This window comes from Mastigoproctus giganteus, chromosome 9 (genome assembly GCF_048544385.1).
Source record: "Mastigoproctus giganteus isolate SK-2022 chromosome 9, ASM4854438v1, whole genome shotgun sequence".
NCBI classification, from domain to species: Eukaryota; Metazoa; Arthropoda; class Arachnida; order Uropygi; family Thelyphonidae; genus Mastigoproctus; species Mastigoproctus giganteus.
In genome coordinates this window covers 160,246,113-160,260,245 of record NC_143583.1, presented here as the reverse complement: position 1 = coordinate 160,260,245, position 14,133 = coordinate 160,246,113, and the positions used below count along the sequence as shown (strand labels likewise).

The window sequence follows — 14,133 nt, the reverse complement described above, 5'->3', positions numbered from 1 at the left end:
AAATCGTTATTGATTTGTTTTGAATTTTAAATTTGTATGCTTTATAAAGGTATCAGCAGTTGTTGGAAGAGCTGATTTGTTATGTGGACTGTTCTTCTCCTTGTCCTTTTTGGCATATGTAAATTCATGCTCATTTTGTAAGTATATTTTATATTTTTTAAAATATATATGAATAAATTGGTCAGTCTTTGTGAAAAACTTTTCGAAATGTTTACAGTGATTTGGATTTTGTAGGTAGTATGATTTTTTTTTATATACAGCAGGACCCCGTTATAACGCGGTTCGCTTTACGCTGATTCGCTATAACGCTGTTCTTATATTATAACCCGTATCTGACTATAATGCTGTCACAGATCACTATAACGCTCTTTTACAGATTGCATTTTTGTCATATTTAATGAAATTGTTTCATTTGATGGAGTCGATAGCTTGAAAATGAATAGAAAAACAGCATTAAAACGTTTCCCATGCCGACTTGAGAAATTTTCCCACGCTCAGTGAAATTTTCTCGCACGCTAAATTAATTGCAGTACAATGACTTGTTACGTAGTTCTGAGATCAACATTTTAGAAAATGATCAAGTATATTGCTTGTAATATTTCCATTATATGCATTTATCCAAAGACTAGTCGTTACTCAGTACAGTATTAGACATCGTGCGTAACAGACAGTTTACTCGAGCATTGTATTGTAATTAATGCAACCAACGCAGTTAGATTTTCGAAGAGTTAATAATGGCCGATAAGAATGAAAAAGCAACAATGTCTGGACGCAGTAAGAAGACTATTATAAGTGTAAGAAAAAGACTGAATTTTAAAATTAAATTAGATGTTTTGAAGCGAATCGATTCCGGTCAATGACAAGCAGATGTGTGCCATAATTTAGGACTTGCAAGTTTAACTGTAAGAACAATTATAAAAAAATAAAGAATTAATTTTAGCATCGGGAAAGATAGTTGTTCCACTGCAAGCAACTAGGGCTAGGCCGGCTATTAGGATTGAAATGGAAAGACTTTATCTAATTTTATTGAAGATAATATCCAATGCAGAATTCAGTTAAGTTAAATATTATAAAAAAAAAAAAAAAAAAAGAGAGAGAGAGAGAGAGAGAAAGAGATTAGCCAATATGATGATCTGAAGAAAACTCACCTAAAAAAAAAAAAAAAATGTGGAACCATTTAAAACTGGTTGAATAGATTTAAAATCCAGAGAGAAGCCGCAAGTGGAGATCAAGGAGCCGAAATTTTCAAAAAAGAACTTGTTAAAATTATTGAAGAGGGGTATTATGTGTTATACTTCTCAACAAGTTTTTAACATAGATGAAGCAGGACTTTTGTGGAAACGAATGCCTAAAAGAAGTTTCATATTGAAAGAAGAAAAAAACATGCCAGGTTTCAAAGTGGCGAAGGATCGGTTGACTTTATTGTTGGGTGGTAATGCTGCGGGAGATTTTAAATTAAAACCCCCTTTAGTTTATTTAGAAGAGGGCCAAAGTTCAACCAAAAATCGACACATTTTTCATGATTAAATTCATCAATTAAAATCAATTTAGATCAATTAAATTCATGATTTTAATTGGAATTTTAATTTTGATACATAAGTAGTTACCACATAATTATATACATATGTAATGCAGAATATTTTATATGTACAAATATTTGAATATTAAATATTTTGACCGACATTTGTGCACCTTTTCACTTCCGTTTATTATTGATTAGGAAATATCCTATGGCACCGACTGCAGTTCACAAATACATATGTTACCTTATGGCTTTGCATTGCTTGCTTAGCGCGGATTAACTTAGCGCTCTGTTTTTGTGGAACGAATTATCATCGTTAAGCGGGGGTCACTTGTAATTTTTTTTGGAACAAGGCTCCCAAATGGTACCTTATTTTTTCCTGTTGGTCTTACAAGAAAGAACCTTCTGCCATTATATTTTACTAATTATGGATTAAGTTACCGTTATAAATTATCTTTCTGTATTGTAGACTATAGTAATTAGAGTATAACAATCTGTTTCATTTTTTGTAGTAGTGGAAAACTGAGTGGCTGTACAAAGTGTTTTCATAGCACAAAAATCAGCTAGTCATCTTTTTTTAAATGGAACCATTTCTCTGCCTATTGGCTTGAGTGCTAAGCATCTATTGATACATACAATCTAAAAGCAGTAAGTTCTTACATATACAACTTTTGTTCCAAAAATACCAGGACTCATCTTATGGGGGGGAAACCTATCATGGACTGTGCTTGGAAACTTAGTGATATATTACTCCTTTGAAAGAGTCTCCTTCTTTATCTGGGCATCGTTTTCACCTGGAGGTTGTTGAAGTAACTTTGAAAGTCATTTTGGGAATATTTATACATTCAGCCATGGCTGTTTGAATATATGGAATACAAAAAATATAAAAGGCCAAATGATGGCCTTTTATGACTCTTTCGAGCATTAAGAATAGAAAGAGGTCTAGTGTTGACAAATATATAAAATATGGTAATGAGGTAAGATAGTGACTTCTTTTAACTATAAATGTTTGGTTATCATGCAGGAGGAACCTTTGAGTAAGCTCTCCCCATTCTTAATACAGAAATGCCTTGAAAATGTGGCAGGCTCTCCAAAAATGGTTCGGAGATTAAAATCTGGAGGCTTTCTAGTGGAGATGAGTGAGAATAAGCACTCGGAAAGGCTATTAAAAACATCGCCTTTTGGTGGAATTCCTACAAAGGTTCCCCACATGCCACCCTAAACTCCTCTAAAGGGGTAATAGCTGAGTGGGATCTCCTTAATGTATCTATCTGAGGAGGAGATCGTTCAGGAATTAGGCGATCAAAATGTAATAAATGCCAAAAGGATAGTCATTAAAGAAAGATTGGGTTCTTACTCCAACCTGAACGGTCATTCTTACATTTAAAACACCAATTTTACCAACAACTGTTAAAGCTGGATATTTAAGGTGCAAAATTCGACCTTATATACCAAACCCAGTCCGATGTTTTAAATGCCAAAAATTTGGAAACTCACAAGCAGTCTATAGGGGTGTAACCACCTGTGCCTCCTGTGGTTCGAAAGAGCATGTTGACACAGACTGCACCACTGAAATGCAATGCTGCCCAAACTGTAAGGGAAATCATCCAGCATTTTCAAAGGAGTGCATCCAGTGGCAGACAGAAAAGAATATACAAAAGTACAAAGTGGAACACAAGGTGCCATACCAAGAAGCAAAAAGACATTTTTCGATTTCAAATAAATTTCCATCTTATTTTTCAGTTGTAAAAAAGCAATGATCCATAACAGTACAAATAGACAGTTCGGTTCCGTCAAGCATCTCAATTTCTGATTGGATAAGGTCAGTCTTCTCTACACTAAAAGAACAGCCGACCCAACAGCAATCAACTCATTTGGTAAATACACCATTGACAATACCGCCAGATAAAAATTCTGTACAACAGTCAGTTAATCAAACAAGCTCTGAAAGAAATAATCAAAAATCCGGTATTGATACCATGGACATAAATAGAAATTCACACCAAGATGAACCACTTGTTGAACTCCATGCAGAAGAGGAGGATGTGGATGTCACTAGACCAAAGTTTCAAAAAAGGGAAAAAACAAGACTAGACAGGTGCAAACAATCCACCGTAAGCAAGCAGACACACCCGATAATCCATAATAATGCATAGAATCATTCAATGGAATTGTCGCGGACTCTGAGCTAACTTAGACAATGTTTATGACTTAATTACCGATATAAGCCTGCTGTTCTTTGTCTACAGGAAACAAACCTGACCCCTAAAACATCTATGAGCATAAAACATCATATAATGCTTAGAAAGGATAGGAATGACTCTAATACAGCACACGAAAGTGTAGCATTGCTACTAAACTCCAGAACTCTTTTCAGACCTTCCCACTGCAAACAACTTTAGAAGCAATCGCTGCTAGAGTTATGGTTGATGTAACAGTTGCTTCCTTATACCTTTCGCCCAATTATTCATACACTTTAGCAGATTTGGATGATTTAGTTACCCAGCTGCCACCACCTTTCTGTATTTTAGGTGACTGGAATGGGCATCACCCCTTATGGGGTTCCTCACACCTTGATAAGAGAGGTCAGTTAATTGAAAAATTTCTTGAAAGGCACAACTTAACATTTTTAAACAATGGGACTCACACGTACATGCAGCTTTCCTCAAGGTCAACTTCTGCACTTGATCTTTCAATATGCTCGCCAAACCTATTTCCACTTATTGATTGGACGGTCCCTGATAACCTGCGAAATAGTGACCACTTTCCAGTAATATGCACACTATTAATATTGAATTACTGTGGCACAGAGCGAAACGGATACAGAACAAGTTATGATAAGTTTAATAAAGGAATACATACATATATTAGATTAGATACATAACTTGTTCTGTATCTGTTTCGCTCTGTGCCACAGTAATTCAATATTAATAATGAATCCAGAGTGCACAGGCCTCTTTAATCATAATATGCACACTGTCGACTAACTCTCTTCCTCAAACTGAAATAAAAACTGTTTGGAAATTCGACAAAGCTAACTGGAAGAAATATCAAAAACTGGCACATCTAGATATTCAGACCATTGAGACTCTCACCATTGACTCTGTCGTAACTTACATAACTCAGCAAATACCGATATACCCAGATCATCCATGAAAAGCCACTCACACCCAAAAATATGGTGGAATGAAGCCTGTAGCAATGCCAAAAAAGAGAAGAATAGATACTGGAACTTATTTTGTAAATACCCAACCACAGCTAATCTCATATAGTTCAAGAAAGCTAGAGCTAAATCTCATCATATACAATGAATAAGCAAAAAAAGAGACATGGTCCAAATATGCCTCCACTATAAACAGAACCACAAATATCAGAACCATTTGGACCTAAAGTTTGAAGAATTAATGGAAAATATCCTCCTATAACCACTCCGATAATACTTCTAAAAGGCAAAGAAATCTGCAATCCTCTTGAAGTTTCTAATACATTAGGTGAAACCTTTGAAACTGTCTCAGCTGTAACTGCATTTGAGCAGAGTTTCCAGGCACATAAAGTACAAGCAGAAAAATATAATCTCAATTTCAATACTTCACGACAGCTTCCATATAATGTACCCCTTACCATGGCAGAGTTACGTAGTGCACTTGCGAGATCCAATAATAGTGCTGCTGGCCCTGATGGCGTGTACTATGCCATGATATATCATTTGAGTGAAGGATCCCATCCCATTCTGCTCTGCTAAAACTGTATAATAGAATCTTTGACGAAGACTACTACCCTACCAGTTGGCGTCATTCTATTGTGTTAGCTTTCCCAAAACCGGGAAAGGACCATTCAGATCCAACAAATTACCGACCGATAGCTTTAACTAGTTGTATAGGAAAAATATTAGAAAAAATAATTAATGCCAGATTAACATGGTTCCTAGAGAATGAAAGCATTCTAAGTCAAAATCAATATGGATTTCGAAGAACCAGATCAACACTTGACCTTATGATCAAAGATGAAGGAAACATCCGAATTGCATTTCTCAGGAACGAACACCCAGTGATGATATGTCTTGACATCAAAAAAGCTTTCGATACAACCTGGTGATATGGAATTCTTCACGATCTCTATGAATGCGGTCTTTGTGGTCATCTTCCAAAATTTATCCAGAACTTTTTGAGCAATAGGTCCTTTCAGGTACGATTTCACTCTGCTCTCTTGCAAACCTTTGTGCAAGAAGAGGGGGGGTCCCTCAGGGTTCTGTGCTTAGTGCCACGCTCTTCTCCCTCAGGATTAATTCAATTACCAAATGTATTCCCAACACAGTTGAAACATATCTGTATGCCGACAATCTGGAAATCTCATGCTATTCACAAAACATGCGTTTCATTGAACAAAAAACAACAGCAATTCATTTTTGCCATAAATGGAATTTACATCTTGACTCTCATCCAATTACTTTTCAACAGAGTATTAGCTTTCTTGGACTAACTGTGGATAAAAAACTTAGTTTTTTAGAGCATATTAAGCATATTCCTAGAACCTGTCTAAAGAAGCTGAATCTCCTCAGGGCAATTTCTGCTATGTCACGGAGTGCAGATCGGTACATGTTGCTGTACTTATACCGGTTGCTCATAAGATCGAAACTAGACTATGCATATGCCTCAGCTAGAGAAAGTGTATTAAAATGGCTCAACTCAGTACATCACAATGCTCTCTGAATTGCACTAGGAGCTTTTCGTACATAATCATTTGAGTTTCTATACAGAAGCACATGAACCACCTCTATTTCTTCGTCGGCATGCTCTGCTATTAAGTTATGCAGCTAAAATCAGAAGTTTCCCACATAATCCTATAAGGCAGTACCTATTCACCCCTAAAATGGCATAATTTGTACCAAAATAAACCTTTGCAGAATAAACCATGTGGCATTAGATTACGAAGCATAACTATGTGTTGGGAACTAAATATGAATAACATAATTCTAGATATTAGCATGGCTACACCACCATGGCAAATACCCTTGGCCAATGTTGACCAACATTTCCAACAATGGAAAAAAATGCCTTTCCAAATTTCAGTATTCAGCAGATCTATGCAACTCACTCTTTTCAGTTCTCTTGTTTTACCCAAATTTACGCTGATGGTTCCAAGACAGATAATAAAGTTGGCACAGCTGCAATTCTACCAAACATTACAATATTCCAGCAGCTCCCTTTGGAGTACAGTATTTACACCGCAGAACTGTATGCTATCCTGATGGCTCTAGAGAATGTAAAACAGTCGTTATATCCTCAAACCATTATCTACACCAATTCCTTAAGTGCTGTATCTGCTCTTCAGTGTAAATTTCCTTCCAGTCATCCATTACTACAACAAATTCAAAAATAAATTTTTTGTTGGATACCTGGACATTCTGGAATCATAGGAAAAGAACAAGCGGATTTTGCTGCCAAGAATGCCAGTCACATAACATCAGACAAGCAGATACCTTACACAGATTTATAAAACATCATACATAGCACTGTTAGAAAAGGCGCCTCCATAGCCAGGTGGGCAGGAGCAGCAGTGCGTAGCACACGCTTCTTGATTAGACCGGGGTTCAAGCCCATGACCACCAAATACGGAGGGTGCGGAAAGGTCAGAGAATGACCACCGCATATCCCCTGAGCAATATGGCCTTAGTTGCTAATGCTCCTAAAAACCAAATAACAACAACTGTTAGAAAAAAATGGCTATCCATTTGGCAGGAACAAAAAAGCAATAAGCTCTTTCAGATTAAAAACGATCACAAGCAGTGGCTATCAAGCCTAAGAGGCAATAGAAAGGAAGAAGTAGTACTTGCCAGAATGTGAATAGGACATACCCACCTAACTCATAGTTATTTAGTCACTCAGGATGACCCTCCACTATGCAGCAACTGTCAAACTCAACTCACAGTAAACCACTTGATCATTGAATGCCCATTATATTTGAGAGAACAACAAACAGCTTTCTCTTCACATCTATATTCCTCTAATAAACTTACCTTACAGCAGATTCTCAGAGACCGACAAGATATTAATGATGTTTTTACCTTCCTCAAAATGATAAACAAATATCATTTGTGAATCCTTTTATTTAATATAACAATCATGTATCAAATAAGATTGTAATAGGTGCATTATGGCCTTAGTAGCCCTTGCACCAATAAATCCAACAACAACAAAACTACTTCGTATTCATGATATATAATTCACAGTATAATCACCAGTCAGTTAGCAAACTTTCTCCTTTTCTGATTAAGAAATGCTTACCAAAAATTATTAGACAACTTAAATAAGGTAAACTACTTGTTGAAACAACACAACACAACACAGGCACACTGAACTATTACTTAAATTGGATACCGTTTGGAGGAACCCTCCCTTAAATGTCCCTCTGATCTTTTTTCAAAAAGAAGTTATAACAGTTTGAGACTTCTGCATGTCTTTGATTTAAAAATCAAATGGGCACTCACAGGGTAAAAATGTCATTCAGACTAAGAGAATTCTTGTTACTCATAATACAAGTGAGAATGAGGATATGCTGTTTTGTGTGGCCGCGAATTTTAGAATCTGTTCATAACAAGTTAGTTTTTGAAATGCAGTAGACTTGCTAATCCGGTTACAGTTAATCCGGATTGAAATGTGAAAAATTCTGTTCACAGTTGAGTACTGTACTGTACTTTGAAAGACACACGGGATTTAGGAAAGTAGACAAGTCACTTGATTGTGCAGAGAGAGAGAGAGACAGAACACACATCAAATTGTCTTGCATTTTGTTCAGTCTTGTTGACTCTTGAGTTGGACTGGTTATTGCTTATATCACTTCATTTGCATACTTCTTTATACATATATATCTACATAAGTTAACATATTTTATATATTATGGGTTTATATAATTGTTGGCTAAAGCATAACACCATTGCCTTGTCGAGGTCCTTGTATGCAGGCTGTTTCATAATTTTTCTGATAGTCATGCCTTTAATGCTATCAGATGTGCCCACAAAATCTAATAGTTTCCCTTTATTTTTTACAGTGTCGTGTATGGTTTGGTTACCAACATTATAATGGTTTATTAAAGATTTAATGGATGCATGGTTTCAAACTTAAATAATTTCAAGGTTTTGTTCAATTGAAAACTACTCTTTTGCGTTTACTCATAATTTTTGCGATTTCTAAACAAAAAAAATATTTACTACAAAAAAAAATTTTGACACTCCTGACACAATAAATAAGGAAACAAAATTTTGTCTTTTTGTGGTGCGATGGAACACAACAATCCATGCGACGCACTAAAACATACTAAACATTTGTTCTTTTTCTTTTGTGTTTTTGAGTGGCAGGTGTGAAAACAGCACAGGTTGTGGGATAATAGGTAATTCATCTCCCAAATCACGACTTATAACACCGCTTCTTATTGCTTATTTGTGACTTGCAAAACATTTGTTTATACCCATTCTATTTATTACTTGAATTTTATGATTTCTGGTGGATAAATATATATATATATTTAAATAATGGCTTAAAAGTTTAATATAAAATAGGAAAATAAATAAATATTAAGCTATCATTAGAGGTGGCAAAATGCACATCCTCCACATGAAGCCCAGATATATCCGATAATTCAAAATAAATCAAAATAAAATAAAACATAAGCCAGTAGTATGGTAAAATAAAGTTTTACTTTTATTTTACGTTATTTTTATGTTAATTTTCGCTCTACAGTTTTTGCCATACTACTGGCTTATGTTTTATTTTATTTTGATTTATTTTGAATTATCAGATATAAATATATATATATATTCTTTTTATTTTGGAGTCTTGAAGTGTCCTGGTTAATTCGGTCCCTGTAAATTGAGAGTCTGCTGTACAACTTCTGAGTCTTCTATCGATGGATAAATGTATTGTCTTTTTATAGATTTTAAATAAAGGCTCTACAGTGATAGTTTTTAAAATTTATTTTCATCACCACTACATATATCATCAAATTTTCTGTTTATTTTTTGTTTTTGTTTTTGTCTTTTAGAGATATCTTTTGATTCACTAATCCAGATTATCGCTTAATGCAGATAACCTCTTCCCCAGTTAATTTGGATTAGCGGGGGTTTAATGTAATTGAGGTTTTCTACTTAATTGACTTAGTTCATTGTTGTTAATAAATAGTTTGAGTTGCCATAGTCATGCAGATTGGCTTATTTTTGTATTTCGATAACTATAAAGCCACAGCTTAATATTCAGATAGCCTTTGTTATCTATATTTTGGTGGGTATTTCATAACTCAAGTCTAGTAAATTGTAGTGTTCTAAAGTGTAATAAATGAATAAGTTTCAGAATTCATAGTAAGATATTTTGTAATTTTAATAAAAGGGGCTCCAGTTTCAGCAGATCAATTTGGCCCCTGCTTTGACGGATGGCCCTGGAAGGGCTGGCCAGGATCAATTGGCTAGTGGGTTCACCTGTAAGGGTCAACCATGTCAATGTCACGCCCCTACTCTCATGGTCTGAGGGACATGATTCAGGCTGGCAGTGGTTCGAGTATGGGGTCTCGTAGCGTGGCATCCCACTCCTGAGTGCATTTACTTTGCTTGGCAGGTAGTGGGCATGCCATGTGGGCTCCCCACCAACCACAGAGCCCAAATGGCAGGTAGTGGGCATGCCATTTGGGCTCTGCAAATACAGACAGAGAGAGAGAGAGACAGACAAAGCTAATGCTGCAAAGAGACTCAGAACTGACATACCATCAGGGCCTAACACAAGATTTTTATCACAAGATTTTTAATCACCCTTTTTTATACAGAAAATTTCACCCTTTTTTTTATACAGTAAGGTTTAGAGGCGTTAGCAGGTTCCCCTAAATGAGTTAAGAGGCTTCATTCTGGGGACCTCTTAATTGAAACTGAAAATGTCATGGCATTCTGAGCAGCTACTCCAAGCAACATCAAACAAGAATATTGATTATTCTATGCCACATAGAACACTCAATTCATTGAGAGGTGTCATTTCACAGTGGCACTTGCTTGACTTATTGAGGAGGAAATGTGCTCTGAACTAAAACCACAGGGAGTGATTGCTGTTAAAAGAATTTCTGCACATAGGGATGGGGGACTTGTTCCCACTAGAAACATCATCTTGATGTTCAATTCACCGACATCTCCTAATGAAATCAAAGCTGGTTATATTAATTGTCTGGTATGTCGACATGTTCCAAATCCTCTAAGGTGCTTTAAGTGCCAGAAATATGGACACTCGCAAATGGCATGTCATGGAGCCCTTGCATCTGCTCAGTGAGCTGCAAAGGATCATGTTCAACTGCAAAACTCATGTGCATCCAGAACACCCATCTTATTCATGGGCTTCAGGTGCAGTGATTCTGTGATCAAGTGACTTTGCTCTGAATTAGCACTCTTTCTTGAAGTAGAAATCATTTCCTTATTTAAAGTATTTATTAACACAATTAAATAATCTATAGTAAAGAAAGAAACTTTACTAGATTAAGAAGGAAAGCAACCTTCTCTTTTCCTTTTCTTTTCTTTTCTTGTATATATCTTAATTACTAACCTCCTAGTGCTTGGTCACAGGAGGCACTACTCCTGCCTCCACGTGGTGGGGCCAGTAACCTGGAGGGGAAAAGCTTTTCCTTCCAGCGAAAAATGGAGTGAACTGACTCCAATACACAGGAATTCACTGGGTCAGTGGACCTGAATAGAACTGATCCAAGATATGAGGAATTGAGTTCTTTCGGATTTACAGGTAACCCTCGTACGGTAGTTAGGTTCCTATAAAATCTTGTGTAGTGCGAAACCGTGTTATACAGAACTAAGAACCAATACAAAAGGTTAAGTTCCAAAAGCTAACAAAAATACATAATTTTTTTTATAACTATCAGAAACTTTTTATTAAAAATAGAAAATTTTTATTAAAATTATTAAAATTAAATTAAAATAAAAATAAAACTTTTTATTAAAAATATTTAAAAAATTTAACTATCGGAAAAATTTGATTAAAATTAGTAATAACTGAATAAACGTCTTACAAACTGTGATGCATAATATGTCAGTTAATGTACGTTCATTTAATTTTCTTCCTCTTCATTGCTGGTAAGCACAATCAAATGAGAACATTTTCTTGGTTGCAGAATATCTTCATCTTCTGAACTGCGGCAGCATCTAGATTTTGTGTATCTTCTGTTCTCTTTAAAATATCAGGAATCTGGTTTGTTTGCTTTTGCTTGATAGATCTTTGTAAATTAAATTCCAGCCCCAAATTATGCCTAATTTCCATAGGCATAATTCAGGGCTGGAATTTAATTTACAACAAAGAAATTATTCCAATATGCTTCTTAAGAACAAAGTTTAGTAGTACATACTGAGAAAAATTTATAAACTATCAAATAAAAACCAAAGTAACCTTACAAAAACCTTAAAAGTTACGAAGTGCATGCTTCGAAGTCACAAATTTTTATGGTCTCGAACTAGCACAAGTTCAATAGCACAGAGCCTGACACGGGGATTTCCCAATGAAATAAAAAATGTGGATTTCCCAATAAATTTATTTTATTTTATTATTATTACTATTACTTTTTGTTAGACCTCATTACCCAGTACCATTCAATAAGCATCTACCTACCATTCACCTACAAGAAACCTATTTAAAACCACAGGACAACAGTATAATCAAAAATTATACCACATACAGAAAGGATCGCATAACGTATGGAAAAATGTGAGAAGGAGCTGCAATATTAGTTAACAGATATGTACCTTCCCAAATCATTGAACACACCATTAGAAGCAGTTGCAGCCCGTCTAGCAATAGGCTTCAATATTACCATAGTCTCAATATATCTACCCCCAATCAAGAATTCCGATTGAAAATTTTGAAGAGCTGATTGCTCAACTACCACCTCTGTTCTGCATTTTAGGTGACCTTAATGAACAACACCCACTATGGGGCAATCCCAAAATAGACCAGAAAGGAAAGCTAATTGAAAAATTGGTAGTTGAGAACAACCTATTGATTTTGAATGACAGCACACACACACACACACACACACACACACACACACACACACACACACACACACACACACACACACACACTTCCACCTTCCATCAAAAAGCAGTTCTGCAATAGACTTATCAATCTGTTCCCCAATACTGCTCCTGAGACTAAATGGAGTGTGCACGAGACTCCATTGAGTAGCGACCACTACTCCATAATTTTGAAAATCGTGAAGAAAATCTCATGCTAAGCCAGTAGGCACCCCAGATGGAAAATGTGAGATGCAAATTGGGAAACATTAAGGAGACTAGCCAAGTTAGACCGCAATATTATTAAACAAGAATCAATACAAGTATCAGTGGCTTATGTTACAGATAATATCCTTCAAGCTGTGGAAAAGACAATATCTAAAACATCTAACATTAGAATATTTCCAAAACCGTTGTGGAACAAAGAGTGCCAGGAAGCTAAAAAAGAGAGAAATAGAGCCTGGAACCTCTTTCACAAAAATCCAACAACAGACAATCTGATGCAATTCAAGAGAGCCAGAACTAATGTCAGGAAAGTGCAAAAAAGCGACTTGGATGAAATTCGCATCCACTATAACCAGTACCACATCAGCTACACTTATCTGGAAAAAGATCAGAAAGATGACAAACAATTCTCAAATAATACCCTCTCCACCTGAAGTGACTGTGCAAGGCACAGTCTCTTCAGGGCCAAATTGATTAACAACGATCTCATCATATACTCCCTCCTATCATGTCTGGGGAGAATAGCAGACACTTTTAAATTCAACCCTAACTCACAGCTTTTTTTTCAACATTGACCTGTACTTGTTAAGTAATTCCGCTGGTCTCCTACTCTTAATTTCATTAATGCCAACGTGTTCAATAATATTGCCTTTTGTGTCCTTAAAAGTTGATATCTGCTGTACAACGTCATCAGCCTTTGCTCTGGCAGACATACCCTGGTTCTGTTCCACCTATCCTTTTTGCTCAATATGTTCCCTGTTTCCCTCACAATAGAGTCACTGACAACAGCTAGTTCCTTTCGGACCAGCGCATTCTGCCTTGGGGGTTGCCGCTGTGTTGCGAGATGTTCAAGTGCAAGCTCTGGCGTTGATGTGGGCAGCTGAGAGTTTGATAGGCCCCCTCACTTTAAATCCTTCGAGGGCATCCACCCTGTCCTTCAAGCTGTCATATTGGCCCATAACAGCACTGAGTTGGTGCCTGATTTCCTCACACTCCTTACATCGCCCACAAAGACATTCCCCTTGGCAATATCATGTCCTGTTCTTGATTGCCCCACAAACATCAAACAAGCAGTACATTTGAAAAGGCTGCGATTCAGTTGACAACTCCCCCCCCCCTCAATTCTACCCCGAGCCACAGCACTCCCATTAGCTTAGCCTTTTGCTTTGCTGCTCTGGTGTGAGTCATGATTTTGATTCAATTTCAAATAAAATTTCAATTTCAATATAAAAATATAACCCTAAACTTATATCCCAATTCAGTTATAACACTATATATATATATATATATATATATATATATATTTCAGTGTTCAAGTTATATGTAATAATTTATAATGTTACAT

General features: G+C 36.0%; 1 protein-coding gene across 1 annotated transcript in view; it reads left to right on the top strand.

The window, feature by feature from the left end:
• The window catches only part of Tmtc4 (Transmembrane O-mannosyltransferase targeting cadherins 4), a gene marked incomplete at its 5' end in the record, with an annotated part of 433,994 nt that overhangs the window by 54,135 nt on the left and 365,726 nt on the right, over window positions 1–14,133 (top strand). Inside the window, one exon of the mRNA XM_090380839.1 lies at window positions 50–137. Coding sequence (XP_090236965.1) covers window positions 50–137 — 88 coding nt within the window. The remainder of the gene's footprint in view (window positions 1–49; window positions 138–14,133) is intronic.